General features: G+C 42.8%; 1 protein-coding gene across 2 annotated transcripts in view; it reads right to left on the bottom strand.

Annotated features, from left to right (window-relative positions):
• Positions 1-14,643, bottom strand: part of PCOLCE2 (procollagen C-endopeptidase enhancer 2) — a 74,126-nt gene extending 59,483 nt beyond the window's left edge. The window contains exons 1-2 of one of the 2 annotated variants that reach the window (XM_055295179.2): positions 14,258-14,643; positions 12,945-13,053 (exon numbers count right to left, since the gene is read on the bottom strand). In XM_055295179.2, the coding sequence (XP_055151154.1) occupies positions 12,945-13,053; positions 14,258-14,340 (192 nt within the window). In that variant the 5' untranslated portion in view covers positions 14,341-14,643. Of the gene's footprint in view, positions 1-828; positions 885-12,944; positions 13,054-14,257 lie in introns of those variants that run through there. The other variant, XM_055295180.2, reaches the window with a different exon arrangement.
• Between the last annotated feature and the right edge of the window lie 601 nt (positions 14,644-15,244).

Below are 15,244 nucleotides of genomic sequence, written 5' to 3'. Positions count from 1 at the left end.
ATGGGGCATAAAATAAGTTCATTAAAATTACAATATTATAATGAAAACAAGCATATTGGGCATCTCCTGGAGTAGCTGCCTGGCTCCTGATGATCCCCTTGTTTAAAAAATTTTTTAACCACAAATATATGTATCTTTAAACAAGGCATAAGTTGTAACCACTAAAGCACAATGGCTCCAGCTCCCAGCAGCTGATGACTGTGCCAGCGTCCTCTTCAAAATGCCAGTCGTTTAGGAGCAACTCCAGGGGACATCTACATTGGCCTAGAAAGCAGTCTGGCTTCCTGGTAACAGTGTTCACCAGGTTTTTTCTCTTTTACTTCTGGAAAACAGTTTGGCAATTCCTCAAAACCTAAATTATCACATGATCCAGCAGTTCCACTCCTGACTACATATGCAAAGGATGTGAAAGCACTGCATGGTTCAAAATACTCAAGATAGCCAAAAGGTAGAAGCACACCCAAGTGTCAATCAACAGATGAAGGTATAAATGAAATGTCCTTGCTGATGGAAGTACCCTGAACAGACCCATGAAGAGGAAATCTCTATCTATTCCAAGGGTGCTCTTTCTTGATGTTCTGAAGATTCCCCCTAACAGAGGTTGCAGAGAGTTGTGAATGGAGATGATGAAAACAGCTTCCTCCCAACTCTGCACCACAGTGCAGAGTTCTGGCACCCAGAACCCAAGGCAACATTACTCATAAAAACAGACCTTCAGCTCCCTCCTCCCCGCTTCACATCCCCAAAGCATCTCTCAAAAGTCAAAAACCAAAGAAACCAAACATAAAGAAGCAAACCAAACCTACCACCCTCACCACAGGAACTAACCTTAATCCACGAGCAAGGCCTTTCCATTCATAAACATCCAGGAGACATTTTGTGCTTTACTTATGATGGGCAAGAAGCCTCAGAGATACTGTCTGATGCCACATAATAAATCATTGCACCCAAAGGAGTGGTGACCTCACAGTTTCTCAAAGAACCATCAGTGGGTAGACTCTTTGCATCACCTAGGTTTCCACTCAAATGTCACCTCATCAGTGTCATTCTTACATCACCATCCTATTTTATGGTTTCTCTCCTGCTTCTAGAATGTAAGCACCATTAGTGCAGGGATCATTTCACTGCGTGCCCGGGATATGAAACAGGCCATGGCACTTAAGTGTTCAATAAGTATAGTATTTCGTGAAGAAATCGTATTTTTTGAGTACTTACCATGTGCTAGGCACTGTTCTTAATGCCGTACACATAATAAGTAATTTCAGTCCCAAAGCAATCCTATGAGGTAGGGAGTATCATTATCCACATTTTATAGATGAGGAAACTGAGGCACAGGGAGGTTAAGTAGCAAGCCCAAAGTCATACAGCTTGTAATTGTTACAGTAATCTCCTGCTGCACAACAAACCACCCCCAAATTTAGTGGCTTAAAACAATAATGTACTCTTATTTGTTATGGTTCTGTGGGTCACTGGTCTCAGCTGGATGGTTCTAGCTTGAATTCTCTCATGCATTTACTATCACTTAGGAGCTTGGGCTTGAGTCATCCGAAGGCTCACTGGGCTAGCCCTTCAAAATGACTTCATTCACATGTCTGGCACCTCAGCTGAGAAGACTGGAACTACTAGGAGCTTTCTGGGCCTCTCTCTCTCCACAAAGCCTCTCTACATGGCTATGTTGGGCATCCTCACAGCATGGTGGTCCTTAGATGGCAGCTTCTTATGTTCTTGCCCCAGAAGTCATGCAATGTCACCTCTGCTCCATCCAATTTGTTCCAAGAGCAAGCCCAGACTCAATGCTGGGGGATATCAGAAACAGGCATGAATACCAGGAGATGTGGTGACTGGGGAGGACATCTTTGGAGACTCACCAGCACAACAGTGGAACTGGCATTTGAACCAGGCTGTCTGGCTCCAGAAACTACACTCTTACAAAATACACGCGTAACCACCATATCATGTTGTGTCTCTATTAGGAATAAATGAATATAATCTTTACTTAATTTGTTTAATTAGTGGGGCCTATTCTGATGATTTGGGACTCCAAAGGTAAATCAAAGTCTCCATGTATAAACAGAGAAAATTATCTGCAATTTTTAACTGACAATCTTTTCTCTACTTCGAAAAGTTTTAACAGTTAAGGAATGCCCTTGGTTGGTGATGGGGTAGGCGGTGGCTGGTTGAAGTAGGGAGGGTTTGGAAGCGCCTCTGTGGACAAAGTCCATGATCTTATGAAAGATCATATTTTAAATGAAGAAAGGACATAGTGAGTAGGAATGGGTATTTCCAATGGGAACTCGCCATGCCCCAAAGGGATTACCATCCAGCTTGAAACAAGTTGGCTTGTAGACAAGTTCTACACAAACACCACACTTCTATTCCTTATTACAGACCTGGAAGAGAGGTTAAAAAAATAAATAAAGCAACACTACCATTTATTGAGTGCCTGCTTGTGCCAAGCACTGTGCCAAGGGCCTTTCATCTACTGCCTCCTTCAGTCTTCAGATTAACCTTACAAGGCATGTTTGACCATTATATCCAGGACACTAACTTTAGAAAGTTCCAGAAACTTAATCACATACCTAGTAAATTAAATGGCTGAACAGGGATTTGAACCCATGTCAGTCTGACTCTCCAATGCCCATTCTTCTAGTAACTGAGCAATATCACACGCACCACCCTGAACCATGATCCCTGTCACCCTGTGCCACCGTTCATTGTTTCTGGGACATCTCCCCAACGAGTAAGAGCCTCCTTACCTCGCCCAGCCCCATTCAGGAATGTGATTTTTCAGTTATTGCTGGTTTCTGTGCCCAATCCAGCACCTGATCTCTGGTAGGTACTTTACAGTTGTAATGAATTAACGAATTACAATTTATTTGGAGGAGCTCAACTGTAGCCCAGGGATTTCAGAAGGTCTGTGTCTAGCAATCAAACACTTATCATTCATTTCTAGGAGCATTTAGCAGGAGTAAAATTGCCCCTGGGTTCCCTGTGCTTTTCTTCTTGTCAGTCTGGTCCATGTAACAGCCTATCTTTGATTAAATGGTCTCTCCCTCCCTTCACATTTTTGAAAACACTATTTTATTATATGCAGTACTCAGGAGCGGCTTGGGGGTGAGGTGGTAAAAGAGAGGTGACATTTAGTGGCAAGGCTTGTGCTTTGGGAAGTTACAATTCCAACTCCCCACTTCTCTGTGGGTGTTCCATTTATTTTGGGATGTTTATATTTGTTTCTTAAAGACTTGCCATACTGACTCTCATGATCCACCAAATAATGTATCTGAGGAAAACACTTATTTTCTCCCAAGTTCCTAAAGTAAGAAACTCAAGAGTCCCCCAAAGTGCTATTGCCACCCTTGATAAAGCTGTTAACTCTTAAGGTGCAACTGTCTAAGTTGAGAGTGGTGATTACAGTTTTCGTAGGATTGAGGAACAATCCGTACACGTAACATTTCTCTGTACAAGAAACATGGCAAAGTGACAGCACACAAAAGCACTCTCCTGACTCTAAGCAGCGCAATGTGGGAAAAGAAATCCCACTTTGGGAGACCGAGGCGGACGGATTGACTTGAGGTCAGGAGTTCGAGACCAGTCAACATGACAAAACCCTGTCTCTACTAAAAATACAAAAATTAGCCGGGCATGATGGTGGGTGCCTCTAGTCCCAGCTACTGGGAGGCTGAGGCAGGAGAATCTCTTGAACCCAGGAAGCGGAGGTTGCAGTGAGCTGAGATCACGCCACTGCACTCCAGACTGGGTGACAAAGTGAGACTTTGTCTCAAAAAAAAAAAAAAAAAAAAACCAGAAAGAACTGATTAGAATTAGGAGCCCTCTAAATGTTTCTCGGTCTTCAGCATTAAGCAACCAATAAACGAGACGATTCCCTTTTTTATTGTCAAAACCTGAGAGATTTTAAGGCATTTTCAAATTTATGGTACAATTCTTATTTGCCCATAATTTCACATCATAAATTTAACTCTGGAGGGGTCAAGGGATATAAAAGTAATTTAATCTGTCTTTTAAATAATATATTCTTAAAAATCCTTTCTGAGTGTTTTAATTATACTAAATGCCTTCTTGATTTATACTACTTTAAAACAAAGTGTTATCTTTATGTTCTATTTTTATAGTGATGTTTCAGGAAAGAATGATTTTTGTTTGGTATGAATATGTTATTAAAGAGAATCCCTTTCAGAAAAAAAAATATACATGAAGACTTCATTTTCATGTTTTCTCACTTTCTTTTCTACTCACTGAACCTCTTCTAAGGCATCTGCTTGAACACAGAACTAAAAATACAAGCAGTACAAATAAGTATATTTATAAAACATAAAGTTTTCAATCAGTAAAAACAGACTTGATTTCCATGTGAAACAGCAAAGAAAAAGAAAACAAAAACAAGCAACAGAAGCCTTCAAAAGCAGGCAGAAAGCTAAACAAATTTAGAAAAACTGGACTGAGGCCCCAGTGGGAAAATACCACCTACAGTGCTTGCTTATTTATTTAGGATTTATATTTGCCCTGCCTCCCAGAAAAATTTAAGGCAATAATGAAAACTTTTTAATTTTTCTGCTATCTTAATAACTGACATCTAATTGAACAGCGTATGTGCCATAAGAATTGTAAAGTTTTGGCCGGGTGCGGTGGCTCACGCCTGTAATCCCAGCACTTTGGGAGGCCGAGGTGGGCGGATCACGAGGTCAGGAGATCAAGACCATCCTGGCTAACACGGTGAAACCCTGTCTCTACTAAAAAAATACAAAAAATTAGGCGGGTGTGGTGGCAGGCACCTGTAGTCCCAGCTACTGGGGAGGCTAAGGCAGGAGAATAGTGTGAAGCTGGGAGGCGGAGCTTGCAGTGAGCTGAGATCACGCCACTGCACTCCACCCTGAGCGACACAGCGAGACTCCATCTCAAAAAAAAAAAAAAAAAAGAATTATAAAGTTTCCAAATTATACTTTCTGGATTAAAAAATAAACAACCCCACCCCACCCCCCCAAAAAAACCAAGCTATAGTGCTCTTATCCCATTCATATAGTCTTGGATATGCAAACATTTTCTGTTAGTTATACTCATTTTTACTATTCTTAAATATAAATAATACTAACTCAAGCATTGGGTTAAATTACTATTCAGGCAACTGAAATAATGAGCCTAGTGCAACCAATGTATATTTTTTAAAAAAAGCCCATAGTTAAGATTGGAATTTAAGTCTCTATATAATTCTAAATCCTATGTGTAGTTTAAAGCCAAGAAATATGTGTTTAAAGTCAAAATTCCATTCCCCTATCTGTCCTGCTGTGGTTATACCAGGCAAATAATAGTTACAGTAATTTTAGAACCCCTTGCTATACCCTTAGGTATAATTAAGTGACTTAAAAGTTGAGTTCCTGCCTAAATTCACTATTTCTTTTCTCAAATTACACACCCAGCACTGATCTTACTGGACTATCACTATGTCTCAATTTTCGCAAACCCTTTGCTCACCACTGCTGACTTCCTTCTCATGAAGCCATATAAAAGTTATTGGGAAGACATAAATCCCAATCACATTTTTAATCTACTAGTTCCTTCAACTAAATAGGAATGCCATTTGAAATTGATCAGGCATCTGGAGGATGGATTAAGTATGATGACTTTAACATATGTAAGTTATAAAATTGCCCTCCAGGCGATGTTACAGGAATGCCTTCACGTAACTGTTTATTAGGCATCTTTGGAAATATCAAGGCACATGTAAAATAACCCTGGGAAGTCAAACAAATCCTTACAAAGGATACAGTAACAACTTATCCAGTCTTAGAGTAGCACACATGTAAAACAGGTCATACTCTTTGCACGAGGCAATAATTATTTTCATCTTAACTAATCTTAAGATCTTCAATAATTTTTAAAAGTGAAAATAAGCTTTATTCCAAATTATCAACACTTAAAACTGCTTACAGTGGGCATTATAATAATTTACATACATAACCGTTACCAATTCTCTTATCTAACTGCTCCCCACGAGATTATAAACTCCCTGAGGACAGAAATTATGCCTTGTCTTTCTACCCTCACAGTCCAATGCAATGCCTACTACATAGGAGGTGCTCAAAATCTCTTGGTGAATATTTGATAAATAAGTGCATGAGAGTATAATAGTATCCCTGAGTTAGAAAGTTTTGTGCTAACCTTTTCATACCATTTACAAGTATGACATTAGTTGAGATACAAGTTCTTTAGACTTCAATTTCCCCACTTATGAAATGGTCATACTAAGGTCTGTCACCCCAACCCCAGAGAATTGGATGCAAATAAAATAAAATAATTCAATATATTTGAAGGTATACTAAAAACTATATATACTATTATTTTTAGTTCCACGATTTCTATCACAAGTATACAGTCATGCATTGTTTAATGATGGAGATACATTCTGAGAAATGCATCATTAGGTGACTTTGTTGTGCAAATATCAGAGTGCATTTACACAAACCTAGATCGTATAACCCACCACACACCTAGGCTATATAGTATAGCCTATTGCTCCTAAGCTACGACACCGTACAGCATGTTCCTGTACTGAACACTGTAGGCAAATGTAAAACAATGGTAAATATTTGTGTATCTAAACACAGAAAAGGTACAATAAAAATATGGTAATATAATCTTATGGCACCAGTCATACATGTGGTAGTCATTGACTGAAATATTATTACGGGATATGTGACTGTATTTCACTCTAGCTGAACAGAAAAACAGATGTAATTATAAAGATGGTAATACTTGAATTACCTGGAGAATCTGAAGATCTTTCTATGTAAGACAACTTACGCCTTTTTCTTCATGGAGTAGCTAAATAAGGAAAATTCTGCCACATACTTTTCACTTTAATGGGACTGCCTCTACCCATTGCCACATTCTCCTACCATTTCTGTCAAAGGTCTGTGACTCTCTGGCCCTCCCACATCATCATCATCATCAGACAAGGTCTTGCTCTGTCACCCAGGCTGGAGTGCAGTGGCACAATCATAGCTCATTGTACCCTCTGACTCCTGGGCTCAAGAGATCGTCTCATCTCAGCCACCCAAGTAGCGAGGACTATGGATAGATGCGTACCACCACTCCTGGCTAATTTAAAAAAAAAAAAATTGCACAGACAGGCTCTCCTTACGTTGTTCAGGCTGATCTTGAACTCTGATCTTGAACATCTTGCTGCAAGCGATCTTCCTCCTCAGCCTCCCAAAGTGTTGGGATTACAGGTGTGAGCCACCATGCCTGGCCTCTCCCATATTTTCTTCATAAAGGGATAAAAAGTTATATTCTAGGTGGACCCCAAGATCTTTGCTCAATGTTTGCTGATTTTTCTCAGGCTAGATTTATGCTGAGAATAACTGAAAACTTAAATAATTGGCTAATTTCAGTACTTTTAAATTATAAATAATAAAAACCTAATGATTTTTAACGATAGGACCACATACATGGACTGCCTCATTTTATGTTCGTTTATCATTATTATTATTATACTTTAGAGAAGAGGTCTCACTCTGTCGCCCAGCCTGGAGTGCAGTGGTGTGATCACAGCTCACTCCAGGAGCCTTGAACTCCTAGGCTCAAGCAATCCTTCTGCCTCTGCCTTCCAAAGTGCTGGGATTACAGGCGTGAGCCACTGCACCTGGCCAGATCATCGCCTTTTAAAAACGGATTTGTAAATTATGCCCAGTTTTAAATCTAAGAACAGAATCAATTCCAGCGATCTCTGCATAACAATTGCTGTTTCAGTTAGATAATATAACAGCAATTGCATTAGACATTCAAATGTGATATTTGGTTCTAAATTTGGAAATCAATTTTAGGCCGGGCGCGGTGGCTCACGCCTGTAATCCCAGCATTTTGGGAGGCCGAGGTGGGCGGATCACAAGGTCAGGAGATCGAGACCATCCTGGCTAACATGGTGAAACCCCGTCTCTACTAAAAATACAAAAAATTAGCTGGGTGTAGTGGCGGGCGCCTGTAGTCCCAGCTACTCCGGACGCTGAGGCAGGAGAATGGCGTGAACCCGGGAGGCGAGGTGGAGCTTGCAGTGAGCCGAGATTGTGCCACTGCATTCCAGCCTGGGTGACAGAGCGAGACTCCGTCTCAAAAAAGAAAAAAAAAAAAGGAAACCAATTTTAAACAAAAATTCCTATATACCTGTTCAAGGAGAGTTCCCAGAAGATTCTAGGCTTTAAGTTTCCTCTGGTTTGCAGTTACTATAAACAAAGCTTCAGCTGGTTTCACTCAGCCGCCCATACCATATGCAGCCAAAGTCAAAACTCTAAATACAGTTGCTTTCACAAGGTCTTATTTTCGCTATTAATGTCTTTTTCTTTTTTTTTGAAATGGAGTCTCACTCTTGTTGCCCAGGCTGGAGTGCAATGGCATGATCTTGGCTCACTGCAACCTCTGCTTCCTGGGCTCAAGTGATTCCTCTGCCTCAGCCTCCCGAGTAGCTGGGATTACAGGCGCCCACTACCACATCCAGCTAATTTTTGTGTTTTTAGTAGAGACGGGGTTTCACCACGTTGGCCAGGCTGGTCTTGAACTCCTTACCTCAGGTGACCCACCCGCCTCAGCCTCCCAACGTATGTCTATTTTTCTTTAAAAAAAAAACAAAACAAAATACGTATTTGTGTCGAATCATCAATATGTATCTCTAATTCTATTATGGGAATTATAAAATGAACAAGTTATGAATGAAAATATCAAGGAACAGAAGTATTGATGATCTGCTGAGTTTGCAATGAATTTATAATGAAGCTATTAATGGAATGGTGATCTTTATGCCAGGAGTGCCTGTGGCGCACAGAATGTGAGATGCCTGGTGGGCTTTGTCTCACTTCCCACTCAGGGCCTTGGGAACACATCCTAGCAGGTAGCTCCCTATGTGTTTATCACCTCTAAATTCACCTATGTGTCTCCAGCACCCAGCACCATGCTTCATGGGCTCTTCTAAATGTGTCCTGCCTATGTTGCAGTGAAACACATCACACCAGCTGTGTTTTTGTTCACAGTGGTCCACTCTCCCCTACTTCTTTTATGGATCTCAGAGATTTTTTACTGTTGTCTCCTGCACACAATCTCGAACTGCAGAAGAACCACTGTAATAGAGGGGTCCAGGTGGTGGTATGTCAACTTTCGGAGTTTCATTTCTTGCTGCAGGGCTTAATACAGGTGGGAGTTACTGGTTCTCGTCCTTAAATAAATTAGGGTGACTTATGCCTCACCCCAATCCTATTGCTCTTCCAAGCCTGCTTAGAAGACCAGTCACTACTTTCCAAAGTATTATATAGCTGTCAAATCACATTTAACTGATTATTTAGCTGTCAAATCACATTTAACTCATGCCCACATCCCCGTATATGAGAATTAGGGGATTTTATGCAGATGCCTTTTAGGTTATAGTCCCCAGAATCAACTCCTACAGGAAACTAAGAAGCTCTCAACCCCATCATGGATTACAAAATATTCAACTATTTCTTAACACTCAAATTCTCTAATTTAGTCTCTAAGCATACATTTTTGAGAACACATACAGTAAAAGTAAAAATCCTAAGACTAGTTAAGGCCATCAACTCTTGGTGATAAAGCTGAGTCAAGAGTCTTGAGTTCCAGTTACAGCTCCAACAACTACAAAGAACCAGTAGCAGCTTCCCTATTTGCAAAGCAGAAGTACAACTAAGCAGCACAGAGCACCTCTGTCCTCAACATATCCTTACGTGAGTAAAATTAAGCATAAAATTTTTCTATTAATAGCACAGCACTGTCCACAAGAAAAATTGTGATGACAGAAATACCATATTACATATTGTCCAGTAAGGCAGCCACTATCCACATGTGGCTATTGAGCACTTGAATGTGGCTAGTATGACTAAGAAACTGAATATTTAACTTAATTTACATTTAGATCGCCAATATAGTGTGTTAGAACAATGCAGCTGTCTAAGAAACTGCTATAAAAATTTTAAAGTACTATAATGTAAGGACACATCTAAATTTCCAATCTGCGGGCTGTACTTCCACATCAGAAAGTCCAACACGAAGGACTGGAAGTTTGGTGGTAACAACTAGGATTCATCTTTCTGAAAGCAAAAGTTAAAATCAGACATTTCCCATTCTTCCATTGATATGATAGAGTTTAATGCAAACCATTTAGCGGTGAAAGCTACCATGCTGGGACACATCTCCAGTTTGGACAAACAGAATGGGAGGCCAGTGAGTGAAAGCAAGATTATTTCCCCCCAACTACAGGAACTACAGTTTAAGGACCACTCTGAGGCTTTCCCATCTCCAGTGGCCTCTGTGATATTTTAATAAAAGTGATACTGAATCACTCAATGGGAACACTATTCTTGGTTTACTGACTGCAGGAACAGAAAAATGGGCTGGACCAACCAGCTTTGGAAAAACCTTTAATAGATGGCCTTGGACAAGGCCATAGTAGAGCACAGTACTGTCTGGAATAGCTAAGCAGGGAGACAGAGCCTGGTGCATGTATCCTTCTAGCTGGTGCCACTATATCCTAACTGCAGGCAGAGCTGCTGAGAAAACACTGTAGGCAGAAGACTCCGCATTTCTTCATCTTCTCTGCTACCACTTTGTCTACTCCACCATCTTCCCTCTTCTGGATACCACAACAGCTTCCTAATCGGTTTCTCTGCTTCTACTCTTAACTCCCTACAGTTCATCTTCCACACAGACACCAGATAAGCTCATTCCTCTGCTTAAGATCTTCCAGTGACTCCTACTCAAAACAAAATTCAAACTCCCCACCGTGGCCTACAGAGTCCTGTTTACCTTCTTCGCTTCTCTTCCCACTGTCCCCTTGCTCATTCCATTCCAGCCACTCCGACCTCCTTAATTTGTTCTTCAGACAAATCAAGCTTCTTCCCCACTCAGGCACTGAGTTGAAGCGTTTTACACTATCTCATTTTGTCTTCACAGTAATCCTAAGGTTTAAAGGAGGTAGATCCTGGACACACAGTTTATGGCGGTGAAACTGGAATTTGAATCCAGGGAAGTGACTGCTGGGCTCACAGGCTTTCCCTTCACAGGACATCCAGATGGAGCATCCATTTAACTTCCCCACTCCTACACAGGAAATCATGCCTCTCCTGAGGCAAACCATTCCTTTATCAAGGAAAGCTTCCACTGGACGTGTCCCCCAACCCCAGTCAAAGTTTAATGTCACATCAACACTGTCCGCAATACTCAGAACACATGGCCAACCATGAATTTCTAATTGGGTACATGACGCCTCTGAGCCACTGATTTTCTAGGGTCATTTAAAACTTATGGCCATTTAATTACATTTAAAACACAATCATGATATGAAAATCAAGCTGCTTTTATTTTTGTTTCAGAGCCTTATTTGACATTTATGTTAATAGTATTTCAAACTTATTTTCTATGACTTCTCTCCTGGCCACATGTGCTATAATAACATAATGAAATCTGTACCAGTTTGTGACATGGTTGGCATTTTACAAGAGGCTGTCAAGGCACATAAGAGCTGAGTTTTATATTATGGAAGGGGACCTCTCATATCTGCCTGCAAAATGACCTCAGTGGGAATACCTTATTGCAAAGTAGGTTTTACTTTACATAAAGTTGGGCTTACCAACTGTCTGATCAAGTCAATTTCTATAATTGTTTCAGGCCTCAGCTTCCCCATCTATAAAATAGGGATGATAATAGATACTTTCTCATAGAGTTGTTCTGAGGATTCTAGGTGATTATACTTGTTAACTACTTGGCACGGTAAATGCCTGGCACACAGTAACTGCTAGTTTACACAGTGAGTGGGGGCTACTTTTTAAAAAATCTAAGTCCTCCAGTGGCACAATCTGACTGAAAGAAGCTCTCAGTGAACCAATGTATTCAATTACCAAACAACTTCCCAACAACAAAAAAGTGAAGAAGGTAACAGTCAATGCTATGCTGACTGGAAAGATGACTCACTCTAGTTGATTCGAAAGCAGTTAAAAAAAAATATGGCTAGGCCGGGCGCAGTGGCTCACGCTTGTAATCCCAGCACTTTGGGAGGCCGAGGCAGGAGGATCACGAGGTCAGGAGATCGAGACCATGGTGAAACCCCGTCTCTACTAAAAATACAAAAAATTAGCCGGGCGTGGTGGCGGGTGCCTGTGGTCCCAGCTACTCGGAGAGGCTGAGGCAGGAGAATGGCGTGAACCCAGGAGGCGGAGGTTGCAGTGAGCCGAGATCGTGCCACTGCACTCCAGCCTAGGGGACAGAGCGAGACTCCGTCTCAAAAAAAAAAAAAAAAAAAAAATACGGCTGTCTCTGAATCCACCTTATCTTGACTCAGCATAATCTATGTTATTACTAATCAGCATGGACTTTTTATTGGCCCTTGGCTGCTATTTAGATTCCCCCCCCGCCCCACCCCCCACCCCCCCCATTCTCTATTCTTAGACTGCCTTTAGAGGTGGTTTCAACTCAGGAACATTAAGTGGGCTTTTTTTCTTTTTTTCTTTTTCCTTTCCTAATGGGCATAGAGTAGTCAAAGCACTATCTTTGATCTTCTATTTCCCACTGGGAATTTATGAAGGCACGAGCAACAAAAAACTTCTGAAGGTCATAACAACAGGCCTTTGACTGAAAACAGCTTTAATTATGAATCTATAAAACTCCACCGAGTCACACCGGGCTTTCAGAAACACATCTGCTCTGAGAATTTATTCCTTCAAGCATTATCTTGTGCCCTTTGTAATCACTAATGCAGGACACGACTAGATCTATTATATTAATAAAAATCTTCCCAATAGTTGGGGTAAATCCAACATTTCACTATTTCAGGCATTTACCCCTACTCAAATCCTAACACCAGAGGAAAAAGGCAGCCGCCTCACACTGTTTCCAACACCCACTTCCAGGAGAATACCTTTTTAAAAAATGCTTACTGTGATTTTCCAAGTACATTTGCTATTCGGAGGGTACACTCCAGGAAAACCTTCACTGCCAATAAATCCAGACTCTCCAGTGAGAATGCCACCACATGTGAAAACAGGTCTGGGAACATAAAAGAAGAAAAGATAATGTAATTTGAAACATGGTCTAACAATCTGATGTTACCTTCAGAAAGGTGTAGCCTATTAATATAAATAAAAGTTAATGTTGATTAATCAATGCTTGCACCGATATTTTTAATAATCACCAGCTGTGGGAGATACAACTTAACTTACTGAGATTTTTAATAATCACCAGCTGTGGGAGATACAACTTAACTTTGATGCCTCGTGTTGTTCCTTGTAAATTGTTTTCACCTTTCTAAGCAAGAAAATTAAGTATTAAAGTAGTTATAAGGGATCCGAAAACTTGCTAGCTCTTAGAATATTTAAATTACAGCCTGATAAAGCATTCAGTCCAGCTGCCATCTGTCTCCATCATAATAACACAAGATTATATATATGTATAATCAAGTCCTCGGCATTGTGGCAAAGTCTTGTAGGAAAACGATAAATACATCAATTTAACTGGGGGGAGTGGGAGAGAAGGTAAGAGCCAGGCTGAATGAGGAGCATGGTTTTAAAGAAAGATAGGCAAGCAATTGGTTAATATAAAAAAATTTGCCGTTTCCATATTTGGAGAGATGCCCAGTTCTCCTCCCCCTTTCTGAAAATCACTGGCCATTGGCAGAGCTTCCCATCGAAAGGGAGGCTGATGTTGATGGAGGCTGGAGACGATGCCAAAGTTGGCCATCGGGCGGGTCCCGCAGCCCAGCTCCTGGGGCCGTCCAGAGGTTGGCGAAGAGTTAACTTTCCCGAGCGGCTCCCTAGGTGCTGCGCCCCTAGGGTTGTTCCCTAGTTTACGTCTCTGGGCAAAGCCTCTCGGGGAAGAAAAAAAAAAAACAGCAGTAAACCAAAATCCACATATTTGGGCCCCAGTGCTTCCCTCCGGCCCCATAGACACGAGGAGAGGGGAGACCCAAGTCAGATTAAGCCCCGCCACGTGGTGGCCAAGCCAGCTGCAGGGCCATCCGGCAGGCCGGGCTGGGGACGCAGGAGGCAGCCCCGCGAGCAGGGATAGAACCCGAAGTCCGGGGCTCAGCCTACGCGAGGGTGGCGGACGCCTGCACCGCGCGGGAGCGCAGGGTTGCGCGCTGGGTCACCCAGGCGCGCCGAAGCGGGTTGAGTAAAGCAGCAGGCGAGGCTGCAGGGGTGGAGGAAGCGGGGGGCGGGGGAGAGAGAGGGAGCCCGGGCAGGGGTCGTATTACCTCTCTGGGGACTGCTGCCGCGAGAGCTGGGTGGCGGCGGCCAGCAGCAGGCAGAGTGGCGTCCAGGCGTTCGCGCCCCTCATAGCAGCGTAGACGCTCGGGGTTTGCACCCCACGGCGCGCGCGCCGGCACACACGCCCCTCCGCACCCACCGCGCTCACACCGCCGCTCACACTGGCAGCAGCGCTGGCTCACACCGGCGCTCGGCGGCCAGCGCGCTCCCTCTCACGCGCGCACCGCTGCGGGGCGGCCCAGGTAGCCGGGGGGTGCGCGGCCGGCAGGGCGGAGGCGCTTTTAAAGGCGATTATGATGCCTTCTGACTCTACGCTTAGTTTCCCCTGAGGAGTTGCTCTGGCAGCCACAGGCCACTGCTGAATATCCCGTTTGTTCTCCGGCGGCAGGAGGGGCGGCTCCGAGGCCAGAGCCGCCCCCTCTCGTGGGGCGGGCGGACGTCTCCTCCCGGCACCCCGGGACCGACGGCTCCTCTCGCGTCCAGCCCTCAGGGACCCCGGGGAGAAGAGGTACCCCTTGCGGGGTGGCACCCCAGCAGCCCGGGCCCCGACACCCAGAGACGATTCTCAGGGAGGGCTTCATGGTTTTGCTTTGGGGAATGTTTTTCCCAGTTGCTTTTAAATAAAAAGTAATAGCGCTTGCTGGCTGCAGGAAAGCCTGGGGGTCCTTCTTTGTCTCCTTCAAAACCCAGATCCAGGGAAAGAAAGGGAAAAGGAGAAGAGGGATTTTATCGTATTTTAACTTCTGTGCTTATTCTCTCTCTCTCTAGATTCTGTTCTTTTTTTACTGGTGTGACAATGACAAGGAAGACAGTCTCTGTGCCGGGATTTAAACACGGGTTCTCAGGTGAGCGATTTCTGTGTGAACTGTCATTAAATGTCAAATAATGAAGACGGAACCAAATCAGCAAATCTCACCATCCCATGTCAAGTTCTGAAAATGGTGTTTCTCCGCTTGCATCTCTCTGTTCTTAAA

This window comes from Symphalangus syndactylus, chromosome 10 (genome assembly GCF_028878055.3).
Source record: "Symphalangus syndactylus isolate Jambi chromosome 10, NHGRI_mSymSyn1-v2.1_pri, whole genome shotgun sequence".
In the NCBI taxonomy this organism is placed as follows: Eukaryota; Metazoa; Chordata; class Mammalia; order Primates; family Hylobatidae; genus Symphalangus; species Symphalangus syndactylus.
This window is presented reverse-complemented; position numbering and strand designations above follow the sequence as displayed.